This window comes from Sinocyclocheilus grahami, unplaced genomic scaffold, assembly GCF_001515645.1.
Source record: "Sinocyclocheilus grahami isolate Dianchi unplaced genomic scaffold, SAMN03320097.WGS_v1.1 scaffold2337.1, whole genome shotgun sequence".
NCBI classification, from domain to species: domain Eukaryota; kingdom Metazoa; phylum Chordata; class Actinopteri; order Cypriniformes; family Cyprinidae; genus Sinocyclocheilus; species Sinocyclocheilus grahami.
Window position 1 is genome coordinate 15,101 of NW_015507516.1, and position 14,404 is coordinate 29,504.

A 14,404-nucleotide genomic window follows, 5' to 3' on the forward strand; every position below is an offset into this window, starting at 1 on the left:
AAAAAAAAAAAATTTTTTTTTATTATATTTTTTTTTTTTTTTTTTTTTTTTTTTTTTTTTTAACCCTAAACAAAGTACAATATGATGTTAGTATGTGTTGTTCATGGGGATTCTCTATAGGTGTAATGGTTTTGTTCTGTACAAACTGTATTTTCTACCCCCTGCACCTAAACCTACTCCTCACACAACACTTTCTGCATTTTTAGATTTTCAAAATAACACCATTTAATATGTTTTTTTTAAGCCATTTGTATTACAGGATCACAGGATGTGTCCTCATAAACCACCTCTATGTCATACCCATGTCATTATACAAATTTGTGTCTAATAAACTACATAAACCAGCACGCAGACACACACACGATATCTGATGCAGTTGTGATACTGTGATAATCGTTTAAGATATCTGAGAAGTGTCATATTGCAAAACTATTTTAAGATCTTTGACAAAAAGCCACTCAAAGAAAACATGGTGTCCAAAGTGAAAATGGTGTCAAGACCCAATGACTTGAGATGCATTAATTCCATCGGCAGCTCTTTCATAAGTCTTAGAGGAATGATAACAAAGCCTTCTGCAAGAAAAATTGTAAGTTTTTCAGTCAGGCTTACATTCCCTCCTCTGCTTTCGGCTCTCTTCAACTTATTCACAGCATCTTGAATGTTCATCTTCAGTAGGTCTACAGTCACACACTTCACTTGAAACTGAGTGGTGAGTAAATCACTACCTTCTGCTCTTGTATCCTGTCTTGATAATTTAATATAAGTCAGAATCCGTGCCAGATGTGACTTGTACAAATCTATTTCCTTTTCAGCCTTTTCCAGATCAGCCAGTGCTTGAGCAATATAACCGGTGTCTTTCCTTCTGATAGTGGCCAGTGCACGATTATAGAGAGGAATAATCTCTCCAGATGTACCGTCCCCCAAAGCTTTGGTGTACATCTCAATGCACTCAGTAAAGCGTCCCTTCTCACGGAGATTGTTTCCAGACCTGATGTAATAGTAGACCATGGAGGATGGAGACTGTTTAGTCAAAAGTTTCTGCTTTGCACTCGACAAGTCCAGCTTCAGCTGTTCCTTCATCGTCTCAGTGGGCTTTTCCTCACTGGAGTTCATCAGGAACCACAAACCCCAGCACTCATGAAGAGAGGACACGATTACATCACGCTGGTCTGAAAAAACATCATCTTCATAAACACCATCCAAAACATCAAGGTAGACAGAAAAAAGTTCTTCCTCATTTGTGATTTTTGGAATGTCTAATTTAGTTTCTCTAAATTCCCATCAGGCGCTTCCTGGTAAAGTTTAAAGAAATACTCAGGAAATTTTCCCACAAACATGTTCAGGAATGCATCTGTTTGGGCAACACTTGCATTATCTAGTTCTTTTGCTGCTTCCGCAGCATTCTGCACAATACTGAGTTGGTCAGTGTTTTTATTTTCATGCATGATTTCAGACAGAATCTGAGAGAGGAGCCGAATGGGTCCTAAAATCTCTCCAGAGTCTAAACGCTTCAGCTGATTGATAATTAACCAAATTTCAGCCAGTAATCCATTCAAAGTTTCCATGAGAGGCATATTACTATTCAAATAAACCACTTCAAGACCTTTGTCCAGCATTAGCGAGTCCACCTCATCCACTAGAACACACTGAAACTCTCTCTTAGGTCTCACATCTTTTCTGTGGAAGCGCTGTCTCAGAAAATCACCTGCAAAACTGACAGTCGTACCATAAACTACCTGGCATTCATAGCACTTCTTCAGCTTTTGATCTTCTGTTTTATTGGTGTTGACGTCAACAGTGATATTCAGTCTCTTATAAAAGGCAGACCATTCTTTAGCGTCTCTTTCAGCAAGTACAGGAGAACTGGAGATGATATCAGGGGTGTTTCCCATCATGGCCTGATATGCTGCAAACATTGCCACGATACACGACTTTCCTTCTCCTGTTCCAACCTGAACCAGCCGACTTGATTTAGAAAGAACCAGAATGCACCAGCTCACCATCTGGGTCACTCGAAGTTTATGTCCAATTGTCTTTTCTGCAGATTTGCAGAGTTTAAACAAACTTTCCTTTATTCCTTGTAGATGTGGTGCTGTGGAAGCTGACAGACATTCTGACACAGAAGACACTATATCTTTCACTCGTGCCATCATTTCTTCATCAATATCTGCTTGTTTACGAATTTCCTCCAGAATCTCGTCCAGTGTTTTCTCTTTAGTGTTGTTGACTGTTTCATTAATTTTGGCCACAATCTTATCATCATTTTGCAAAGTCAAATCCGACATTTGGATTTTGTGAATCTCCACTTGATGAAGGATTCTCATCATCCATGTGTGAAAATCTTCATTTCTGCCATTAAATTCTTTCACGAGGGCTTTAAACAACTTAACAACATCATCTTTTGCCCAGTGTCTGTTCTTCAGCAGGGAAAGCAGTCGTGATGACAGAAGTATTCCTGATGCTTCCATTTTCAAAACTCTGGAAGTTCAGTCTTGATATTTTTCTCACTGCAGCAGGTCTGTCTGTGGTTTACAAAAAAATCACACGTAATTAAACTTCTGCTTAACTGACAAGCGTAAGCAGACAAAATGATTAATTAACAAGATAGTTAAGACAATTACAACAGTAGACTTTATTTTACATAAAGAAACATGTTTTGCTTGTTTTAAAAGTGTATTCTCAAATTATGTTTTTTTTTTATTCAGACATTTTCTCTGAGAAAGCTTTTATTTGTAATACTTACATCATTCAAGGCCATATTGTTGAGGAGTTGTTACAGCAAAGCTCTTCTAGAGTCATCTGTGAAGCGTCTCAAGGGAGTTTCATTATATTAGTATGAGAAGATGGCGTTTCATGCTTTGGGATTTCCAGTAGACATAATATCACTTGTTCAGTTTGTCATGTGATTTGAAAGATTAGGAAGTGCATGCCAGTAATTATTTACATATTTGCAGTACCAAAATTGTGTGATACAGTCGATTAGTTGTGTAGACAGGTTTCTTTGTATTTCAGGTGTGGTGTGATGGTGCGTTTCTTCACCGACAGGTTATTTATGGAGAACAATGACCGTCTGGCGTGACTGCTATGCTGGTTTCTTTTCCTTCTGTTTTGTTTTGCTTTTCAGACATACTTCATTTATCAATCTGCATTTTGTTGAATGAAACATACAGAGTGCTGTTAACCTTTAGTTGATATACAAGAAGACTAGTATTGTGCACTTGCTGTGTGGTTAAAGGTGGTTTTGTAGGACACACCACGCTGGACTCCTGCTTCACAATATTGAATTTCAACGAATAATCTCTAGCAAGGTTTATGTTTTGGCATTTTATGATTTTGGTGTGCACCAATTAGTAATTACTGTTATCTCCAGAAAGAGCAGAAAGACTGTGTCATATAATTATTTTAGGCTTGTCTATGCTGTAACAGTAGTTATGATTATTTTCTGTCATAATCACAAATATTGTTTATTAGCAGCTTAAGACAAACAGGGTTTGATTACAACAGCTATTCCCTTTGAGGATGAATAAAGACAGACTTTTCATTTTGTTGTGAATTATCCCTTTAATAGGATTATTTGTTTATTTGGAATAATTTAAAAGCCTACAGAATTTTAAAGTAGAAAGCAAATCTTGTTAGAGTGCATTTAAAATGCCAATCTACTAAAACAGAGCTGAGTAAACTGGTTTATTAAAATGATTAACTGAGTCTTCTCGTCTGATCAGCTTTACTTTATCAAACATGTGATCATAATCAGAAGCATGTGTTTAGTTTAAACAGGATATCTTTGGTTGGGTATTTTATAATGTGTTTAGTTTTCACTTTCATTTTGTCACGAAATCAGCAAGAATCTGATCATAGATTCATATTTCTAGATTATTTTTATAAAGCTGTCTTCAGATTGTTATATTCCTGTGTCCTTTATATGTTTGTCCAAATTTTGTGTCTTATTTTTAGGTCTAATAAACACACTGTGAGACTGTGAGCTGTGAGCTGTGAGCTGCTTCTTTTACTTGAGCAATCAACCGATGATCAGTATGACACACAAGTCAACTTAATCAAACACAGAGTGTCAAACCAAATCCACCACATGCCCCTTTTTTAACAAACTCAGACATGGCTCTTTTTAAACTACATTTAAACGGCTGCACTCAAATCTCCCCATATACATATTCAAGTCTATCAAACAGTAACTTTGTCTTAACATTTAACTCACTAAACACCATACCATATATTTGCTCAACAGTGGTCACCATGAACATTAGTAGTACATTCAAATTACTTTGAGAATCCTTTGATCCTTTTGTTACAGATGTACGTTTTGTCTCGCCTTTTTGTCCAGAACATAATCATTATATCGAGTTGGCTGTATTACTGCTCTACCACTTCTAGTATGGCGTGTTGGATGCTCATCCACTCTCGCCGGAGAATTCCCAGATGATTGGTCAGCTGGTCTGGTTGTTTGAGTGGATTTTCCATTCGAAGGTTCATCAGGATCAACACCTTTGCACAGACTCTGATGTATCTTTCTCAAGTGCCGTCTGTTTCTCCTGAATGTCTTTCCTGCTGGTGTTTGCACCGTATAAGACCGAGGCTCATCTCTCTGGTGCTCCACTACAGCGGGCGCCCATCCACATCTGGTCTGCATATGTACTGTCGATCCTGGAGTCAGCTCAGGTAGCGTTTTAGGATTGCGGTTATGCTGATGCCGCTTTCGAGATTGCAAATCCACCAGCCTTTTGTGTATGTGTTGTGGGGTTGACTGTTGGAGCACAGCACTAGAGCATGGGATTGTGCTCCGCAGGACTCTACCCATTAACATTTGTGCAGGAGATTCATTCAGACCTGTCACTGGTGTAGTTCTTAGTGACAGTAGCACTAGATGTGGATCTGTGCCAGTTTGCAACGCTTTCTTTAATGCATGTTTAACTGTCTTTATTGCTCTTTCCGCAAGTCCATTGGACTGAGGGTATCCTGGACTGGAGAATATGAGCTTGAAGTCCCATGATGCCGCAAATGCTTTCATCTCGTAACTTGCAAATGGAACATTGTCACTCACTAATTCTTTCGGGATGCCATGTCTGGCAAAGACTGATTTCATTTTTTGTATTACCGTGTGGGCTGTTTTGTCTGGTATGTTCAGTACCTCTGGATATTTTGTTAAATAGTCCACTAGCAATATATAGGACTGACCTCTCAGCTCAAAGATATCCGCTCCAACCTTCATCCATGGTAGTTCTGGAACATCATGAGTGATCAGAAGCTCTTTTTGCTGTCGTGGCTGGAGTTGTTGACACGGTGCACATTTCTCCACCATCATCTCTATGTCTTGTGCTATTCCTGGCCAGTAGAGGGATTTTCTTGCTTTGGCCTTTGTTCTCTGGATACCTTGATGAGCTATGTGTAGCTTCTCTAAGATGACTTTTTTGAAGTTGTGAGGTATGATTATCTTGTCTCATACCATTACAATGTCGTTCTGCATGCTAATGTTGTGTCGCATAGGCCAGTAGCTATGTAGGTTGCTGTTCACACTGCGTCTTTTCTGTGGCAAGCCAGTCTCTACCTTTTCACACAGATCTTGCAACACTTGGTCTGCTGCAGTGGCCTCTTTCAATTGTTGAAGTGTGTGTGGACTCAGTGCATCCGTGGCCTCCAAGCATTTTGACTGGCTCTTGTTTAGCACTCGCTCCTGTTGCAGTCATATACAGACGAAAACGTTGCTCCCATCTGCGCCAATTTGCCCGTTAGCACTAGTGACGAGGGTGGCTTGAATTGTCCTGTGTTCGTCTGCCAAGATTGAAATTTTCTGGCGTGCTAATCAGTTCGTATCAACAAAACTGTTCGCAGTACTCACTGTAATGTCACTTCTGACACCATGTTATATTCTTGTGTCCTTTATATGTTTGTCCGAATGGTGTGTCTTATTTTTAGGTCTAATAAACACACTGTGAGACCGTGAGCTGTGAGCTGCTTCTTTTACTGACTCTCGTTCATTTTACATCACACCAGTACTAGGGATGGGCGTATCGATCCTAAGTATCGATATATCGATACTGACGCGAGTATCGAAAGTATCGATAATCAAACAAAAAATATCGATACTATGGTGTGTTTTATTTACCAGTGATTTTGTTTATTTAAAATAATAATAATGCATACAAATGCATTGAATTGGACGAATAACCTTTGTTCACAAGTAATTGTGTAGGATGGAACTATTTTCCTGCTCATCTGAATATGCAAATGTTGCAAGACAGAACCAGTCCATCAAAGAGAGCATTCACTCACTTCTAAAAGTGCATTCAAACAGGGCTGCGTTTCCCAAAAGTATCATAAGAAACAATTAAAGCTTTTGGGAACAGCAACCCTGAACAATGCTTATCAGAGGACAGAAAAAAACATACAGTATGTTTGAGTTATTTCACAATAAACAAATTGAAATCGTAGCCTACATAGTTTGTACAATTACATTTATTTAAATTGAACGTTGAAAGATAATACAGATCATGTTCTATTCTGTAATGTTAATAGAAATCATACACTGTCAGAACTAAAAGGTTGCATTTTATGGATGCAACAGCCTGTCACTGGCAGCCCCTTATGATAATGAACCATGGTTTTACTAAAGTGACCATAGTTCAACTGTAGTATTTGTAGATTTGAATCATGCGTAAACAAAAAACACATTTGAACCATGTGTAAACAAAAATATAACCTAATAAATTACAATTAAGGCGTATTGTGTTTTAAACATAATGTTAAGTGGTTATCATTACCCATTTTACTCTTAGTAATTTAATAATTGAATACATTTCATCATTTAAAAGTTTAGTTCAGAAGTATCGTATCGGTATCGACGATACTGCCTTGAAAAATATCGGTATCGTATAGAAAACAAAATAAGTGGTATCGCCCATCCCTAACCAATACATCGCCCAGGCTTGAGCAATCAACCGATGATCAGTATGACACACAAGTCAACTTAATCAAACACAGAGTGTCAAACCAAATCCACCACACAGATCAAACTGGAACTTCTTGAGTAGCATAAATAAAAAGTGTATTTGTAATCACATTAAATAAATGAATAACATTTTTAGTTATATAATGTCTAGATGGTATAAACCCTTTAAAGAAATTAAAGCAAATTTCCTGGAAAATTAATAAAAAAAAACACATTCTGTCTTTTGAAAGATGACTTTGTCGCTTCAGCTTGTCCCCTGTATTTGTAAAATGGCTCAACATCCGCTAGAGAGTAAAATACATTTCTGAAGCAGAATGAGTTTCATAATGAGAACAGGACAGAAAAATTGAGATTTCTTAAGCAGTTGAATGGCATGAAACCAGTCGTGTTGTGTGTAGTTGGTTTGCCAAAGTTCTTTCATAAAGCCCTCACCGAATATTAAATTTCCCCCAAAAAATCTGTCTCTAAAGGTATGTGGTAATTGGTCTTTTTAAGATTTCTTGTGCAGATTTATCATACATGATTTATACAAACACTCAGTGTACAATAGTTCAGTAAATCTTTCATCAAATCCCAACTTGCTTGTTTCTTCTCACAATGAATCCCAGGATCAAAGATAGAATTTCCTTGAATTTGCTTATTTAAATGTTATCAGATCGAAAAATAAAATAAAACAAAATAAAATAGGCAAACTGATTTTGAAGGTCTCACATTTGCAATCTACTGCTTGGTTTCACTTTCGTCCTCTGGGTCTTTTTGCCTTGATATTCACTATCCTCATTGAAAGAAAACAAAAATAATAAAAATCCATACTTATATGCTGCTGGATTGAGTGATATAATGTAAATATATTTACATTTGTAAATACTGTAAATCATATATCATTTAAAAGCTTAGAAGCCCAAGATTCATCCTGTGAAAACCATTTCGAAATCAGACATTGCGTTACCATGGAAATGGTACTTTAAAATATTTTGGCGGTCTCCTCCCCTTTAGTGGGCTGTGTCAAGCGACATATTACAAAATGCATTTTTTTAGAATCAAACCTTTTTATAATCTTGACAAAGAACATATCATTGGAAAGGTCTGAGTCTCAGGATTCTATATATGGTGGTTATTTTGAGATAGAGAAATCTAGACATTTGTGACAGAAAAAATGCATTCAAAAATTCAATGGAGTTTTGGATGGCTGTTTGTGGTATATATATTCTCGTCAGTCCCTGATAAGATCCGCATTACTGCGCTCTACAATGTTAAATCAGTGTTTCTAGTGTGCCACACACACCAGAGCTCGGGCTCATGTTTACACACCAGAAGACAGCACAAAACTCAGGTCCTGGTTCTGTGGAAGGACGTCTTCACTGCGGATACGCGCGCCATCATCCGCCTCCATGTTAAAGCGCCTTTAGGAAGACTTATGATCGTATTATAAGAGAATATAATAACTAGCGCATGTTTATCCCGTCGAGCTCCACTCAAGCAACACTGGCTCACTTCCGCATTCACAACACAGCCAATCAGCTTCGAGATGACTGCCCAACGGAAGCCCGGCTGGGACAAATCAGATCAAAGGCGAAACAAATTGGCTTCTTTTCTATTATGCTATGCTGCGTATTTGACTTAAAAGTCTAAATATATTGCAATAAAGACCACAACATGCCGCAGTGTATCATCAGTCTAAGAGCGCTGAATGATTAGCCCAAGTATTTATATGTAGATTTAAAAGTTTTAGAAGTACTCAAAGCTTTCTAAAAACTCCAGAGCACAAGGGAAAACACACACCCACTCACTCTCTCTCACACACACACACACACACTCACTCTCTCACACACACTACTCTTAGTAATTTAATAATTGAATACATTTCATCATTTAAAAGTTTAGTTCAGAAGTATCGTATCGGTATCGACGATACTGCCTTGAAAAATATCGGTATCGTATAGAAAACAAAATAAGTGGTATCGCCCATCCCTAACCAATACATCGCCCAGGCTTGAGCAATCAACCGATGATCAGTATGACACACAAGTCAACTTAATCAAACAGAGTGTCAAACCAAATCCACCACACAGATCAAACTGGAACTTCTTGAGTAGCATAAATAAAAAGTGTATTTGTAATCACATTAAATAAATGAATAACATTTTTAGTTATATAATGTCTAGATGGTATAAACCCTTTAAAGAAATTAAAGCAAATTTCCTGGAAAATTAATAAAAAAAAACACATTCTGTCTTTTGAAAGATGACTTTGTCGCTTCAGCTTGTCCCCTGTATTTGTAAAATGGCTCAACATCCGCTAGAGAGTAAAATACATTTCTGAAGCAGAATGAGTTTCATAATGAGAACAGGACAGAAAAATGGAGATTTCTAAAGCAGTTTAATGGCATGAAACCAGTCGTGTTGTGTGTAGTTAGTTTGCCAAAGTTCTTTCATAAAGCCCTCACCGAATATTAAATTTCCCCCAAAAAATCTGTCTCTAAAGGTATGTGGTAATTGGTCTTTTTAAGATTTCTTGTGCAGATTTATCATACATGATTTATACAAACACTCAGTGTACAATAGTTCAGTAAATCTTTCATCAAATCCCAACTTGCTTGTTTCTTCTCACAATGAATCCCAGGATCAAAGATAGAATTTCCTTGAATTTGCTTATTTAAATGTTATCAGATCGAAAAATAAAATAAAACAAAATAAAATAGGCAAACTGATTTTGAAGGTCTCACATTTGCAATCTACTGCTTGGTTTCACTTTCGTCCCCTGGGTCTATTTGCCTTGATATTCACTATCCTCATTGAAAGAAAACAAAAATAATAAAAATCCATACTGATATGCTGCTGGATTGAGTGATATAATGTAAATACACTTACATTCAAGATATCTTGGAGAAGACTAAATGTTTTGTTAAATGAGAGACACTGAAACAGTTTATCATTTCCATAAATCCTGTGAATACCTGTAGTGGCAATTTTCTATTTCAGTAAGGGTATGAGACAAAAGTCTTTTGAATTTTATTTCCTGCAAGAAAATGTGGCAGTCATACAGTCATTGCAGTCATGGCTGCAGAGTGCGACCCCTAATGACACTCTGACTCAGTATTTATATCCTAATCAAACCAGGATGCTTCTATGCTTCTATCTCAACAAATCATAATGCATATTCAACATACGTGTCCTTTTAAGGTATCCAACTATGTCCCCTAGATGTGTTTCTAAGTATTTACATTAAAAAAATTGTAAGTATTTAATGTGAATAATTTTCTTGGAAGCTAGGTATAAGCTTGGTATACCTCTTGAATTTCTTCCTCCACTGTCTGGAGTAGCTCATTAGTGTAGCGTCCGTTCTCTTGTTCAGTCTGGTCTATGGAATCTAGCAGTTTTTTTCACCTGAACTCGATTACATTTGTATACAGCAAAATGTTTTTTCCAGTGTTTATTGTCTATGATGTGACAGCGACCTCCACATTTATCAACAAGCTCCGTCAGTTTTGGACTCTTCTTCACAAATTCTTCAATAGTTTGACCCTCTAGAGTCTAGAGCTTCACCGTGAGTGAATAAAATTGCTATATGTTTGACGATATTCTCTCCAAACTGCTTTAAAAATGAAATCATAGCATCTACTACCTCCATTTCTTGTCCTGTGTACCTCCCGGCCTTTAGAATCATTCGAAACATGTCAGGACTGGGAACCATTTCAGTAATTGATTTAATGATTTCAAATCTGATGGCCTCCTTATTAACAACTGTGTCACAGATTCCCGGTGTATCAACAATGAACAAATAATTAACAATCCCATTTACGCTTACACAATTTCCAGTCCCAGATGTTAGTGTAGCTTTATTCTGGAATAACTGATTTCTAAGGATTGTGTTCCCAGTGCTGCTTTTGCCAACTCCTGTCTTCCCTAAAAGGACAATCCTTCTCTCAGGGTTAGATTCATTAGCGATTTTAAAAAGACATAGTTGTTAATGAAGTTTTAATGGAGTTTTAAGAATTGTTTATTTATATATATATATATATATATATATATATATATATATATATATAGATCGAAAAATGTAACCTTATGCTCTCAACTTTTGTAAGAATGTGATAAAATGTGATTAAATTTACTTGTGTTTATGCATATAAACAAACGAAACCATAGCAACTGGGATTATCAGAAATGGATAAATTCATATTTTATATTGAATTGAGAATGATAAAAGTGCAGGATTTTATATTTATAATTATTGTATTAACCATAGGTATATGCTACAGACTGTGCACGCGATGTTCCCTAGACAGCATTCAAAATAACGTTATCATGAATTATTATTATTATTATTATTATTATTGGTTATATTTTTATATTTGTTGTTATGTATTTGCTTTATTTTCCCTTCATTTCGATCTCTTTACTTAATATTCTGAATATTATTTAATATGTTTTGTAAATACTGTATATGCCCAACATGCCAGTAAAGTTTTGATTAGTCTCTATTTCTGGTGCACTTACGGGATTTTACTGGAAGTTCAGTTTAAAGGCTGAATTTAACAGATATATGTATTCTTTGTCGGCTAGTAATGAATAGGCCACAATTATAAACACTAGCAGTGTTTTGTTTCAATTGCAAGTTTTAAAATCTAAATGAAACAAAACATTCAAAATAAAGTATCAATTTCTGATAATCCCAGGTTGCTATGGTCACATCTGTTTACGCATTAAACTTGTGGCCACGAGGAAAATATGTCGTTCCCTCAACATTACAAATCGTGGCCATGAGAAAAGGATCTCGAGGCCATGACTTCAAATCGACAAAATGATCTCGTGGCCACAACAAAACTAAGTGAAGCGAACATGTCATTGTAGTTTCAAACAGATAGGAATTCATAAATTTTACTTTTTCATCACTTTTCATTGATTGCGTTTCATAGTGCACAATACAGTCAACTCTCATTGCTCTCATTGACATGAACCATTGCAATTTTATTTATTGATTAAACATGTATTTTATGCCATCATTTCTTACCTCCCATTATTCTTGTCTTTTTGTAATGTTGAGCACTGTAATACATGAAACAGTGCGCCTGACACAGTTATTAAATTGTCCTTTTCATGCAGTCTTAATTTACAAAATTATTAAACTGAGCATAAATGTTTGGACAGTCTGGATTTACAAAATAATTCAATGTTTTGATCTGATGCACTTATGAGAACTGGGGTTTAATCTCAACCAAGGGAGTAGGTTTGCTTTTGACATTGTTGGGGATATAACAGCAAAGCCACACCTTTGACCACAGTTTCATGCTATCTAAAGTATTTATTTATAGATTATGGTAGCCAACATATTCATCATTTATAAACATCATTTTTTGTATTCTTTTTTTTTATGTTAGTATGTTTTACAGACAATTTTGATTTTGTGGTGAACCTACAACATTACAGCAGCATCAGAGCACTGGGTGTCTTAACCAAGCACCACTTTATTTTAATATTAATCAGATTGGACCCAGGATGATTCTGAAAGAAAACTCTACTCCGCCCGTGCATTAAATGTACATCCTATACAAATAAACTTTACAAATAAATCTTGAAGACATGTTTTATTCATATAGGTACACTTTGTGTAGGTAACTATAAAGTTCACTCTATTCTTCTCCTAGTTTAACAGTGACTTACTTTCTTATATTTTGGGAGAAATGGGTAAAGATCCAAAACAACCATGTCGTGTGACCTGGCGCCGGGACTGCCAAGGGCATATAATTAGGTAGGAATGCTAGGGACATGGACATCCATACCAATATCCAGCGACTACCAAATTGTCCCTAGCAATAATTTTGATCAAACAATAAAAAAAATATATGTTTTTGTAATTTCAGGTGCATCTCAAATATGTCATACAATTGATCTTACTTAAGAAGTTAAAGTTAACACTTTAGAAAACTGAGCGGTTTTAAGACACCCAGCGCTCTGATGCTGCTGTAATGTTGTAGGTTCACCACAAAATCAAAATTTTCTGTAAAACATACTAACATAAAAAAATATATAATAATACCAAAAATTATGTTTATGAATGATGGCTACCGTAATCTATAAATAAATACTTTAGATAGCATGAAACTGTGGTCAAAGGTGTGTGTGTGTGTGGCGGGGGGGGCTCTGCTGTTATATCCCCAACAATGTTCAAAGCAAACCTACTCCCTTGGTTGAGATTAAACCCCAGTTCTCATAAGTGCATCAGATCAAAAGATTGAATTATTTTGTAAATCCAGACTGTCCAAACATTTATGCTCAGTTTAATAACTTTGTAAATTAAGACTGCATGAAAAGGACAATTTAATAACTGTGTCAGGCGCACTGTTTCATGTATTACAGTGCTCAACATTACAAAAAGACAAGAATAATGGGAGGTAAGAAATGGCATAAAATACATGTTTAATCAATGAATAAAATTGCAATGGTTCATGTCAATGAGAGCAATGAGAGTTGACTGTATTTTGCACTATGAAACGCAATCAATGAAAAGTGATGAAAAAGTAAAATTTATGAATTCCTATCTGTTTGAAACTACAATGACATGTTCGCTTCACTTAGTTTTGTTGTGGCCACGAGATCATTTTGTCGATTTGAAGTCATGGCCTCGAGATCCTTTTCTCATGGCCACGATTTGTAATGTTGAGGGAACGACATATTTTCCTCGTGGCCACAAGTTTAATGCGTAAACAGATGTGACCATAGCAACCTGGGATTATCAGAAATTGATACTTTATTTTGAATGTTTTGTTTCATTCACATTTTAAAACGTGCAATTGAAACGAAACACTGCTAGTGTTTATAATTGTGGCCTATTAATTACTAGCCAACAAAGAATAAATATATCTGTTAAATTCAACCTTTAAAGGGGGTCCTTAACTTGGGGTCTGAGGGTGTTTTGGGGCCCTGGAAAAGTTTTGACATGCCTTGACATTTGTGCTTTTTGCAGTTGCTTACAAACATTTGAATGTCTAAAGTTTAATAACACTGTAATCAGCACAAACTGTGCTACAATAATATGTGAGCAGCATGTATGTACGTGATTGTGTTTTTGAGAAAACAAGGTTTATGCATGCTTAGTGAAAAACTAAAATTTTAAAGTCACTGAAATAAGGCCATAAAACACATACAGAACATTTGTTCACAGGACTATTGAGAACAGGATCTTGAAGTCTAGAATTTTTGCTTTAAAATTATGTGAAAATCATCTTACTCATTCACAGAAAACAATATATTGATTTAAATTTTCTAAGACACTTTTTTGTGTAGAAAAGGCATATGCGAGTAGGCGTGAATGATCATGAATAATGCTGTGATTCACACCCGAGAAGACAAAGGCCTGCATAATGAGCCTTTCAGTCAGGTGTGTGACTGAGAGGGAATTGCTACAAGAAAGAATGTGAGGAAAAAATAAATTTATATATTT

The 14,404-nt window shown here is 36.1% G+C and overlaps 1 protein-coding gene and 1 pseudogene across 1 annotated transcript in view; both read right to left on the reverse strand.

The window, feature by feature from the left end:
- LOC107574780 (protein translocase subunit SecA-like) overlaps positions 1-2,468 on the reverse strand; it is a gene marked incomplete at its 3' end in the record, with an annotated part of 9,238 nt that extends 6,770 nt beyond the window's left edge. Inside the window, exons 1-2 of the mRNA XM_016261220.1 lie at positions 1,367-2,468; positions 726-1,169 (exon numbers count right to left, since the gene is read on the reverse strand). Coding sequence (XP_016116706.1) covers positions 726-1,169; positions 1,367-2,468 — 1,546 coding nt within the window. The remainder of the gene's footprint in view (positions 1-725; positions 1,170-1,366) is intronic.
- A 7,761-nt stretch (positions 2,469-10,229) lies between these two features.
- Positions 10,230-10,912, reverse strand: LOC107574781 (GTPase IMAP family member 7-like; annotated as a pseudogene).
- Between the last annotated feature and the right edge of the window lie 3,492 nt (positions 10,913-14,404).